The sequence below is a fragment of the Dryobates pubescens genome, chromosome 6, assembly GCF_014839835.1.
Source record: "Dryobates pubescens isolate bDryPub1 chromosome 6, bDryPub1.pri, whole genome shotgun sequence".
Taxonomy (NCBI): domain Eukaryota; kingdom Metazoa; phylum Chordata; class Aves; order Piciformes; family Picidae; genus Dryobates; species Dryobates pubescens.
This window is the reverse complement of record NC_071617.1, coordinates 13,762,109-13,774,748: the sequence shown is the minus strand read 5'-3', so window position 1 is coordinate 13,774,748 and position 12,640 is coordinate 13,762,109. Positions and strand designations below refer to the sequence as shown.

At 41.4% G+C, this 12,640-nt stretch overlaps 1 protein-coding gene across 1 annotated transcript in view; it reads right to left on the bottom strand.

The window, feature by feature from the left end:
* Positions 1-5,601, bottom strand: part of PEX7 (peroxisomal biogenesis factor 7) — a 47,609-nt gene extending 42,008 nt beyond the window's left edge. The window contains exons 1-3 of the mRNA XM_054162638.1: positions 5,425-5,601; positions 4,177-4,234; positions 3,050-3,200 (exon numbers count right to left, since the gene is read on the bottom strand). Of these exons, the coding sequence (XP_054018613.1) occupies positions 3,050-3,200; positions 4,177-4,234; positions 5,425-5,554 (339 nt within the window). The 5' untranslated portion in view covers positions 5,555-5,601. The remainder of the gene's footprint in view (positions 1-3,049; positions 3,201-4,176; positions 4,235-5,424) is intronic.
* Positions 5,602-12,640: the final 7,039 nt, after the last annotated feature.

Below are 12,640 nucleotides of genomic sequence, written 5' to 3'. Positions count from 1 at the left end.
ACACAAGTACCTGCCCATATTTTAATAATGGAAGACATCCCAGTCTCTGAAGTGGCTCCTGAGTTCCTCACAAGCATTAGTCTCTCTCATTCTCCCTGAGTCTGTCTGCTGGCCTGGGTTCCAACTCCTACAATGTTGCTCTTTGGAAATGCTCCTAAATGTATCACTGCACAGTATGCCTCTTTGACACAAAGGTCCTATTAAATCAGCTCAGATGGACGTGTCTCACTCACATGTTCACATCCAACATCTTCCAGAAAAAAGCAAGTCTGAGAAATATGCACCTGCATCACACAACTCACCCAGCCTCTCTTCGGGGCAGGTCTACTGCAGATAAGGCAAAGCACACGTAAGGTTTACAACTCATTCACAAGCTATCAGAACACAGCACCTGTTGAACATGTGTTGCAACAAGGGTCTGTGTTCACGTAACAGATGTGGCTGGGACTGCCCAGCACACTGCAGCTCCATCAGAGGCAATGGGACCTGGGCAAATTCTCATGTGGTCAAGAATTATGAACAGAACAGACAACAGATTCAGAAAAAGAAAAGCTATTTTCCATTTCTATGTGACAGGTCCAGATTGTGGGAAGAGAATGAAAAGAAGGAGGTGGTGAGGACCACAAAAGGTTCCCTTTCATTCTTCTTTCCTTTTCATGCTATCATGCAACATAAATGTACAGACACCTCAATGGAAGCTGTGTTGAGCAACTGGGAAAGACTAAACACAGCATAAACCTTAGTTGTGAATCTTTTAGTATTTTATCTTCGATCACAACATACATTAATGCTAGTTTATGCCTAAACAGTAGCATGAAATTCCCCAGGCAAGATGAGAAGATGAGGAACAGTTACAAACCCATAAAAAGTAATTAAAAAATACATGTTCAGGCTAACTTTACAAGACTAACTTAATTCAAGCAGTCTATTGGCTCACATTCCAGTGAGATCTCATCAAAACTAAAGTAAATTAGACTAACTTATTAAAGAGATTCAACATTTGGTTAGTGCTGGAATAAAACCCATTGTCTTTTGATAATACAGATGCAATTTGAAATTAAAAATGCACATTGTTTTTTGAAGATACAAAATAACCCCACTTAGAAAACAAGAAAGGGATCCTTGTCAATCTTGCCTTGGAAGTATTATAAAATGCAGTGATAAAATTGTCATTAGAAATGTCAGACAGGGATTAAGGATTAGGAAGGTAGTCAACGATTTTAAAGAGCATTGTCTGCCAGTGTTTACCACAAATGACTAGGTAGATTCCTTCTGAGATCTACCCACTTAAGGCATGTTTATAAAGAATCAGTACAAACCTTTCCTGTATGATAAACACTCAGCCCATGCATCCTATACTGCCTTTCTAACGCATGGTTGAATGCATCCACCTCCCCGTGCTACCTGCTAAACTAAGACTTGGCCACAGAAATGTTTACTTCAAACAACAGATGGTGTCACAGAACCAAAAAAAAATTATGGACAGAATTTCAATGAGAGAAAAAAGATAATATATTTAGTACTATGCTTTGCCTACATTTTTCTGCTACTACCATCCACCTTTGAACACTATCACAAAATCCTAATCACAACCACAAACCCATATCTCAAAATTCTTTATTTACATAGAATATGTATTAAATCAAAGTTGGAAAAAACCCAACACTAAGAAATGAGGTACAGAAGACAGACTTAGGTAATTTCAGTCACTCAGCTGTTTCGTGTTGTGCTTTGTATCTGAGAAAAATCTTAATGTCTTTTTTAATGCAAAACTGGATTTCAAAGAATGGCTTAGGTTAAAAGGGACCTTAGAGATCATCTACTCCAACCTCCCTGCCCTGGGCTGGGATCCCTTTCAACTAGGCTCAGCAGCTCAAGGCCTCATCTAACCTAGCTTTAAACACTCACAGGGAGGAGGCATCCACAACCTCCCTGGGCAGCCTGTTCCAGAGTCCCACCACCCTCATACTGAAGAACTTCTTCCTAAGATCCAGTCTAATTTCCTCCATCGTTTTTCACCAACTACATACCCAATAGATTATTTTATTCAGATTTATGTTATTCAGATAAAGTGTAAATAATGCAGAATAAAATGGATTGCATCTGAAATTCAAAGACTTGATAGAAGTGAATCAGAATAAAAGCATGAAAAAGTTAGAAAAAAAAGATCACTTGAAGGCAAATATACTAAAGCATACATGTCCTTAAAAATATGGAAATACATTCATGAATGTATTACTGTAACATTTTTTCCTAGACATATCATATTGCATAAAGAGTTTGAGATTCAAAGAAAATAAAATGCAACAGTACCAAACCAAAGATAAAAAAATACATGCTGTTAATCAGGTAGAATTTCAAAGACACTAAGCTGTGCCAGGGGATGTTTAGGCTCGAGGCGAGGAGAAAGTTCTTCACAGAGAGAGTTGTTATGCATTGGAATGGGCTGCCCAGGGAGGTGGTGGAGTCACCGTCCCTGGAGGTGTTCAGGAGGGGACTGGACGTGGCACTTGGTGCCATGGTCTAGTAGTCATGAGGTCTTGGGTGACAGGTTGGACTTGATGATCTTTGAGGTCTTTTCCAACCTTGATTCTATGATTCTATGGAAAAAGATAAGCAATTTCCAGCTACAACAGAAGTCCTAAAGATCTGCATAACATGCATCACTCACATTATCCTCAAGAATATATCCTCAAGGATAATACTGCTATACAAATTAGCTGTCTGATTTAGACCTATCCAATAATGCTCTCTCAGAATCACAGGATGGCTGCAGTACATTCACACCATACAAGTGCTTAGCCTACAAACACTATTTCTGAATATATTAGATTTATGCAATTAAGTGATGCATACTACAGCACATGAACGTGCATATGCAGGTGTATAACGGGTAATTCACTTTACATTCAAAGTAACATTGCTACAAATCCAAACCACAGATGCAAAGTTAAAAAACAGACAACCCCACTTTTGAATGTAAGTCCACAAATCTTTCAGTAATTCAAACATTAGGTTTATTAATTTTTTACAAGTTTGCTTGTTTTACCTCCTGGGTGTGCTCTTTATAGACCTGCAGCGGACCTTTGGTTTTAGTTGTATCCCAGATTTGCAGAGATCCATCTCCACTAGAAGTGATCAACACATGCTCATTATTCTCACTCCAGGTCACATCAAACAGGCCATCGTTCCAGTCAAAACTAAGTTGGAACAACAAAGAGACTTGTCTGTGAGAGTGCACAACACAAACCTCTGAACTAGATACATGCAAAAATGGTACTTCTTTAAATCATCCATTTTAAACAGCATTTTAATATATTTGAGTTTCCAGTAAATCTTCTCACCATTAACTTAATTGTTATATGTCAACTTCTACAACTGTATGCCAGGATAGGTTAAGTTAAAGCATAAATGAGCCAAAGACCTCATACAGACAAACAGAAACAGAGGTACCACATCTCAGTATCTTTTGCAGTTTGTTTAGCATGTTGCTACAGAGGTAGAAGCCCTTTGTCATGGAAATAGAACTGTGTTGAGGGAGCTCTGTCCAATTCACAACACCATTAGGAAACTTGAATCACCATGAAAAAAACAAACAGTCATGACCATATTAAAGATCTTTACACTCCCAGTTTTGTTGAGTATGACCAATTACTTGTTAAACACATCTATTTCAGCCCTCTTAACTAAACATCTCCTTCAAAATGTTATTAAAAAAAAACCAAATTGGGTCAATTATAGCATGAAATCTCCTTCTTCTTCTCCTACCATCCAGAACACAAATAGAACTCCTCTCAAATCCTTAGAATATTCCATCTTCTGGGAAGAAGCTCCATGAGTTTATGCAGCTTCCTGCTCTATTTTCTGTACAAGTAAATCATAAGGGCATAAATGTAGGTGGCAATGAACTGCTCCTAAATAGCTAACACTTTTAATTTCACACTAGGGCAGAGAGGCTGCATGTAATTTACACCGTCTGTTTTCTATGAACTGACTTACACTACTATGCAACATAAAATTATCATTTGCATACAAATATAAAGACATGTATTCAACAGATACTATAGCATGGATATAATACTTTTTATTACTAATAACCCAAATTATTTGGCTTGTGTGTTGCACTCACAGGTACATAATTTTTTCCCTTGCAAAGTGAAAACTTAAACCTGTTACCTCCTAAGCAGAACAATCCCAGCTTCATTTTGTTCCAGCACTGCCAGAGTTCCACAACCTAAACCAGCAAAATAAAAGCAAAATATCACAGCTAGTTCCCCCACGCCAAAGGACACTACTGTGGTCTTCAGGCAGCTTCAGTGTACAGACAGAAAGGGCAAGTGAACTTTAAGAGGCCAAACAATCAGCCTCACAAATAAACATGTATTTAATTTGCATTAGATTGAGTTGTGGTGGTTGGGTTTTGGTTTTGTGTCTGTCTTATTTTACCTCCAGCATTACCTGTAGCTTAGGTTGGTAAAAGAAACAACTCACAAAGCATTAAAATCCATTTTCCCTGTGAGCTTCGTTACAGACATACCAGCATGGGGTTTCCTTTTAAATTTTTGATAATAACACTTTTTCACCTTCCACTCCCTTTGAATCTAGTAATATGAAGACAGCTCTTCAAGAAATTAAACAATTCTGTTCTGAGAAAACATGCATGAGTAGTGCTTTTCTATGTGACCAGACGATAGGATGGGATGGGATAGGATGGGATAGGATGGGATAGGATAGGATAGGATACGATGGGATAGGATAGGATAGGATGGGACGGGACGGGACGGGACGGGATGGGATGGGATGGGATGGACCAGACCAGGTTTGGAAGTGACCTTTCAGATCATCATCAATGCAATTCCACCTTTAGAATTTATTTTTTTTTAATTGAATGCTTTAGGAGGACTATTCCCACTGGAAAATGTTTGAGTGTTGAGAAAAGCTCTGCCTGAATCTTCATCAGGACGGCAGAGGCATCGGGGCCCCTGTGGACATCCAGTGACTGAGGCTGGAGCAGCTAAAATTTTGAGGAGAAAATATTTTCCGAAATTCCATTCCCACCGTGTATGTTTCTAACACTAAATTTATTATCAACTCTATACAATCAGTACTCCTGTGAGAATGTCTTGCCAAAAAAACCACCACCGAAACAGAGGGTTTGTATTTTCGTATGCCGGAGAACGGGCAGGTCGTGGACGTCAGAGGCAAGCATCAGGCTGCGGTCTGCTCCGGGTCTAACCCCAGCCCGGGCACAACATACAAGTTCTACCAAAGCAAAACAAAAGCAACGCAAACGGAAACCCCAAACGCGTTTAAAGACACTGACTGTCCTTCCGGACATCCGAATTGCCAGGCACGGGCGGGCCCCGCTGAGGAGCCGCCGGCGGGCAACACACGTTAACCATTACCCCACCGCCCCGCCCGCACCTGCGATGCCGTAGTACTGTGAGGCGGCGCAGGCCACGCGCCCCGGCCAGTAGGGCGAGAACTCCACCGCATAGCCGTGCAGCCCAGGCAACCGCAGGACACCGCCACCGTTAGGGCCCGCCGTGCCCATGGCCCTACCCGGGCCCCGGCTGAGACGCGGAGGAGCCGCCGCGCGCAAGCCCGCGCCGGAAGCGCGCCGCCCGTCGGGCGGTGCTGAAGCCGTAGGGCCGCCGCCATCTTTGCTAAGGGTACATTGTCACGCGGCTGGTCGCGCCGACTCCGTCGTTCTGGACTGGCATCGGCGGCTTTGACCGGAGAAACGGAACACCGCTGCTTCAGAGGCTCCCTTGGGCTCCAGGAAGACCGGTGCTGGCGCCGAGTAGTCGTCCCGCTCTGCCTCCTCAGCAGCGCCTAGCGGCTGCCGGGTGCACACTAACTGACTCTGAACGTGGCAGCCTTGCGCCTCAGTGGCTTATTCCTCTGGTGTAGCCTTGTCCTCTGATCTCTACCGAGGAAAGCTGAAAGCTGAAAGCTTCGGGGAGCCCAATAGGAAAATTATAGTTGGATACTGTTGTGCTTTCGTACATACCCCCGTGTGACTCGTAATTACAGGTCATCAGGCCCAGAGCAGGCCTCCTACCATTCAACAGCTGATTCCCACTATAAACAAATGGTGCAAAAATCTCCTTCTAGTGCTGAGTAAATAGCTGTCAAACTTTAGAAACTTCTTTTTTTTTTTTTTTTCATTTTTTTAATATATGCTATATAAGACATAAATCAGCTTGCTGTGTGTTTGTCGGCTCGGGTGCATGGAGTACTGTGTCCAGTTCTGGAGCCCTTTTTACAAGGAGGATCTGGACGTGCTGGAACATGACCAGAGAAGGGCCACGAGGATGATCAGAGGGCTGGAGCACCTCTCCTGTGACGACAGACTGAGGGAGTCGGGGCTGTTCAGTCTGGAGAAGAGAAGGCTCTGAGGAGACCTAATTGTGGCCTTCCAGTATCTGAAGGGGACCTACAAGAAAGCTGGTGAGGGACTTTTTAGGATGTCAGATAGTGATAGGAGCAGGGGGAATGGAGCAAAACTAGAAGTGAGTAGATTCAGACTGGATGTTAGGAAGAAGTTCTTCACCATGAGGGTGGTGAGACACTGGAACAGGTTGCCCAGGGAGGTGGTAGAAGCCCCATCTGTGGAGGTTTTTAAGGCCAGGCTGGCTGTGACTCTGAGCAACCTGATGTAATGTGAGGTGTCCCTGCCCATAGCAAGAGAGTTGGAACTAGATGATCCTTGAGATCCCTTCCAACCCTAACAATTCTATGATTCTATGATATAAGTAGATATGCTGCCTCTCATTTTTCCTTTTGGAAAGCTCTTCTATCTCATCCTCTAATTTCTTGAATATGTCTTTGTATTTTATCATTCTTCTTGTGATGTAGCTATGCTTTATGGAAGACCATTTCTAAACAAACTCACATTTTCTTACACTTGTGCCAACTTCTGTTTAAATCCGTGGGAATTTTGCCTTTGAAGGGAAAGGGAGTGGGGGGAGAGGGCGGTCCGAGATTACAAAATACTTTAGCAGCGCAGCAACTGCAGCTTTTCTTTTACTCCATTCTGTGTGTGATGTACAGGACTTGAAAATACAGACACTGAAATTCCAGTTTGACACAAACACAAATTCATTATCACAAATTCATTATAGTGACTTGTCTATATGTGTAAAATATGAAAATACCAAAAACAAACAAACAAACAAAAACCACAAAAGTATTAATCAAGGTTACATCATGGAGCTTGGAGGGTGTTTATGTATTCCTGCTATTCAGCCTTATATTTAAAACTAAGCAACTGAAAAATCTAATGTAAAGTCACACAGATGTCTGAATGCTTAAAGTCGCACTCAAAGGCAGGTCACTGAATTGGGCAGTTCCACTAATTATTTGATCTCATGGTAACAATGAAAACATACTTTGTCAAGCAGCTTCCAAGGTTTTAGAATAAAATCAATCAGTGCAAGTGAAGCTCAGTTTAATGCATCCTTTGGATTATCACAGCAGCTCTCAAGGCCTCACAACTGGCAATATAGGCTGAATTTACTGACAGACATCATATGAGATCAGATTTATTAACCCTGGGGCAAAGGAATACGTCACTGAATTGGCTGCTGCTGGCCAAATTCCACCATTTTTAGCCTCTGTGTAGTTCAAGTTAGAAGACAATTTTCTGAGCAAGTGTTTTTAAAAGTAATTGCCCTTTGTCACTGAGATATCAGTAATGACGTTTGAAGAGATACAAAGCCACCATGGTGGTGCAGTAAGTAAATCTGGGCACTGTCCTTTGTGAGTTAAGTGCTTGATGGTGTAAAGTCCTGTTACTCTCTAGATGTTTTATCACTGATATATCTGAGTATCAGAAAGGTTTCATCAAGTGCATTTTCAAATCCAGTTGATCTTTTGTCATGAGGGAAATTCCACAAAGGGATTATGCAAACAGGAAGCAGTTCTTATCAGTGGCGCAGCTTTGTTTTAAAGCCAGATTAAAAGAATTTTTGTAGATGTGAAGATCAAGAAGTGGGTAAAAGGTTACAAGGAAGTCCTGAGAGAAGGCCAAATTCTCGAAACCTTTTTAGTTTGTGAGTTGAGGTTTTGATGATCCTTAGAAGTGAGAAACAAAATATTACAGTGAATGAATTATTTGCACACAAGATTTCAAGGTAGAACAACTAAAGAAACAAAAGCTATTTTACAAGCAAAGAGAGAGGGGCTCCAAACCCCAAAACTGCTAAACATGACTATATTTCCTCCACAGCTCCCGGGCAGCTGAGTAAATTAAAAAACCACGAAGGGTGACCTATCACAGTAGCATTTTTTATGCAGCTATTGAAACCGGATGGTCTGCCAGCCAGCGTTTTCCACCGACACCGAACAGACATATGCCGCCTGCAGCGGTAGATGGCAGTCATGTTCCACGTGAAAATGAAGCCCTCAGTTCTCAAAAATTTCCCTACTACACTGAAGGGAAAATAGAAGAAGTTGCTTAGTTTGTTCTTTTTAGGCTATATTTATACTGCAGCCACTTCTCTGAGTGCAGCTCACAATCATACCCCTCGTTAGCATTAGAATAGGTGGTTGAGATGCTTACAGCAACATCTCCACATCCTGTTCTGTTACGAACAGATGTCCCTCGTTTCCTCAGCTTGGTGGCTGACAGCTAGCTTAGCTTTGACCAGGGCTGGTAACCATCACTGCTGTATACACGAATCCTTACAAAAGCCTTTGCTAGTGGGCCAAAACAGTTATCAGGAAGGCTCAGGTCCAAGCATTTAAAGACGTTGTGGAAAGAGGTTTTCTACCATAGAAAGTATATTGTGAGCTATACTCCCATGTGCAAGGACAGGAAGCTTTAAACACCTAAAATACTTGGGGACCGCTGTAAACTTTTTTCTGCCATGTAGTTACTGAGCCATTTATTAGGCTTCATGCAATCTAGTTTTCCTTCTACAATGGGGAATGCTCAGTGGCTAATAGAAACACAGAGATGTTCTCAGCTGAAATTCCCATACAGTCATAAAGCTGCACAAATTGAAGTTTTCCAAGGAACATTTAGTGTCCCCAAGGTTCCTGATAATATTACAAACTGGCAACAGTGAAAATAAAGTAACAAAGGGACCTGCAAGAATGAATACAAAGGGAAAAGAGCCCCTTCATGTGGGGAAGATGAGAGTTGTAGAAGTTGGAAGGAAAAGGAAGTTAGCAGGGAGACTTTTTGGTGAGTTTAAAAGAACAAAAGCAAGAGGAGGGAAAGATGCTGGAGCAGAGCAAGATTTAGACTAAGAGATTCAGAAATAAATGTGAGAGTTCTTTGGGGGGGAAAGGATATGAAGCAAGAGCAGTGCACATTCTTCACCACACTCACCAGGCAAGGCCTCCAAGGAGAGTCTTGACTGAAGAAATATCCATCCCCAATGATGTATCTGCATTGCTGCAGGGGTTTTTGCTGATTGCCATTTATGTCCACAATGACATCATTTGGTAAGTGGATTGCTCCTGTTATTACTGTTCCATGATCAGCTGCATCCCTGCACAACAGTCCCCAGTTTCTATTTACCTGCACCTATGTACTTAAATATTGCTTTAAATGTTCAGCACTCTCAGATTGACTTCTTAAAGACTGGCAGCTATCTGCCTCATAACAAACTATTGCCCTCTCTCCATTGCACATAAATGATAGAATCATAGTATGTTCTGGGCCAGAAGGGACCTCCAGTGGTCATCAAGTCCAACTTCCCTGCAGTCAGCAGGGACATCCTCAACTAGATCAGGTTTCCCAGGGCCTCATCAGGCCTCACCTTGAATATCTTCAGGGATGGGGCCTCAACCACCTCCAAGGGCAACCTGTTCCAGTGATTCACCACCTGCATGGTAAAGAACTTGTTCCTAACATCCAATCTAAATCTGTTCCTCTTTAGTTTGAAGCCATTGCCCCTCATCCTGTCACTGCAGACCCTTGCAAACAGTCTCTCTCCATACTTCTTGTAGGCCCCCTTCAGGTACTGGAAGGCTGCTTTCAGGGCTCCCCAGAGCCTCCTATCCTCCAGGCTGAACAACCCCAGCTCCTAGCAGAGATGCTCCAACCCCCTGATCATTTTTGTGGCCCTCCTGTGGACCTGCTCTATCAGGTCCATGGCCTTCCTATATTGAGGGCTCCAGACCTGTACGCAGTAGCCCAGGTGAGGTCTCACCAGAGCAGAGTCTGCTTCTGATTCTCTACAGTGATATATTAAGTCTAACTTTTTAGGACAGTTTTTAGATACAAATTTTTAATTTCAATTTGATAATTTCTACTGCTTGTGAGAGTTCTGGTCTAAAGCTCACAGAGATTTCATTAGTTTATGTACTTTCAATATCTCATTTGGATTTTTGTATCTTCATATTGCCTTTTTGTTGTTGTTGTTGTTTTTGTTTATGCTCATAATTGAAGCACACTGGACTTTACTCCTGCAGTCTTCTTTGTCTTAACAGTGAAGAGTTTACAGTCTATCTCCAGTCTCTCATTTCTCTATGTTATCCTGTAAATGAGGGCCTTAAAGCATGAAATTTAGCCCTCATTTTAAGCCTAGTATCTGCAGAGATGTATTTAGTCCATTCTATCAATTCCGTCAGCTCTACCATAAGCAGTGCCTGCTGGACACTGGTGGCCATAATACATAAAAACATAATTTTGAGAGTTATGTTAAATGCACATTTGTTTTAAATTTAACCTCTATTAATCAGGATACACTGGAACTACCCTTTTTTGGTCTTGGATCTTGTCTGCACTAGTTTGAGTAGCTAAATCAAGTCTGTGGCATCTGCCATATGCTGTTTGTCAGTCACCAGAAATAGCATTTATATTTGCAACTAATAAAATTGTCAGATTCTTGTATAAGAGGCAAATGACATAGAGCTGTAAAAACATATAATGAAGGAGAGGGTCATTATTTCAACAAATACTACATCTAACTGCTTGTTACAAGGGTTTTTTTGTCAGGAAAAAAACCAGAGCTGGAACAGGGTGCTACTGCATTGTGATTACATGTAAACCATCTGTTGCTAAAGATGTTAATTTTACAGCACTTGAGAAACAAGTGAGCAAAGTAGGTGTGCTTCTGATAAATGGGGGTTTATGTATTAAAAAATAAATAAATAAATAGAAATTATTACCTCCTAATGAAGCATTAGAATTCAAGAGCTCCAAAAGGTCTGATCACTCACTTCAAAGAGTTAACAGATCAAAAGATATTTTTGTACTTTATACAAATTTGGGCAAACCATGTTTGTTATTCCAGATTCAACAGCATTTTGGTATTTCCCCCCCCAGTTTAGGGCCCAACCTCACTTCCAGCCAAGTCCATAGAAAAACTGAGTTGAGTGTGGAACAGGCCGGGTGCTAATAATGACGCAAGGCTCACAACTCAGTAATGTTAAGTGGAATAGCATGTTGTTTCCGTCTCTTTTCAGCTCAAGACTTCCTTCTGCATCTGACAAACACGGGCTGTTTTTGAGAACAACAGAGACATATTGTTCTTGCTTCCTGTAAGGTGATGTAACTGCAATGCTGAATGGATTAACACAGACTCTGCATTTTTTGGAAAATGGCATTATTTAGAAAAACACTGATTGCCATTCAGACTGTAGCAAGAAACAATAAGCTACTGTATCTGGCAGATTAGCAAATATTAACCTTTCCCTCTAAATTAGTCTTTGGTTTGCCCGTCATCTTCCCACCCCATTTGCCCATTTCTTATCAGCAGAAGCAAATGCCTGGCATATCTCATTGAAAAGGGGGACTGCTCAACACAAAAGCAAACAGAGCTACTGAACGTACTGCAGTAATTAATGTGTTCTAATTATTCCAGAACTGATCCTCTGACTACAGAAGTAATGGAAAACAGGAGCAGGCTTCATGCCAAGTTGAGTAGTCTTCATGAGATCAATTTAACAGGATGGACCAAGTGACAGGACATATAAACATTATTGTAAACATGTAGAGTACTATTTTTTCATTCTTTTCTCCTGCACCTATTTAATAGAAATGCCTAATTAAAACAAACAAAAAAAAAATCAAATTTCATGGTATTTCTATTCAAAATAAGACTCTATTAAAAAACCCTCTCAACATAATTTCCTTTTCAAAACCATTTTTAATTCCTCATTTTTAATTTCATTCTTGGCCTGCAAATAACCTGATAGTTTGGGGTGTTCCTCCTTCATATTACACCTTATTTCACGTTGAAGGATCTTTTCCTCTTCCTCGACTGGGCGTTTGAGCATACAAAGTCAGTGCAGCTTTTGGCCATATACTAGTTATTCCAGTCAGTTTCTTTGTCCATTAACGGTATTTTTGCTAATTGTCAAGTGCTACAATGTTTTTGACAGGCACAATACTGGTGAATTTATGAAACTGACATACTTAACATGCAGGAGTAGTTTTCCAGGTTCTAGGTATAGCACTTGAAAACAATGAGGCTGAAAGCATACATCAACCCTTCAGTGAACTTTGAAGCCATTTGGGAACACAGAGAGGGACGCTGAGGTAGGAATAATAGTAGAAGACAAGAAAAAGAAACTGCTCTGAACACACAAACACGCACCCAAAGATAAGGGGGCGGTGGTGTGTGTACTTCTGCTCGGAGGCGGGGCTGGAGGGAGGTGCCGGGCATTGGGGCCGCCTCAG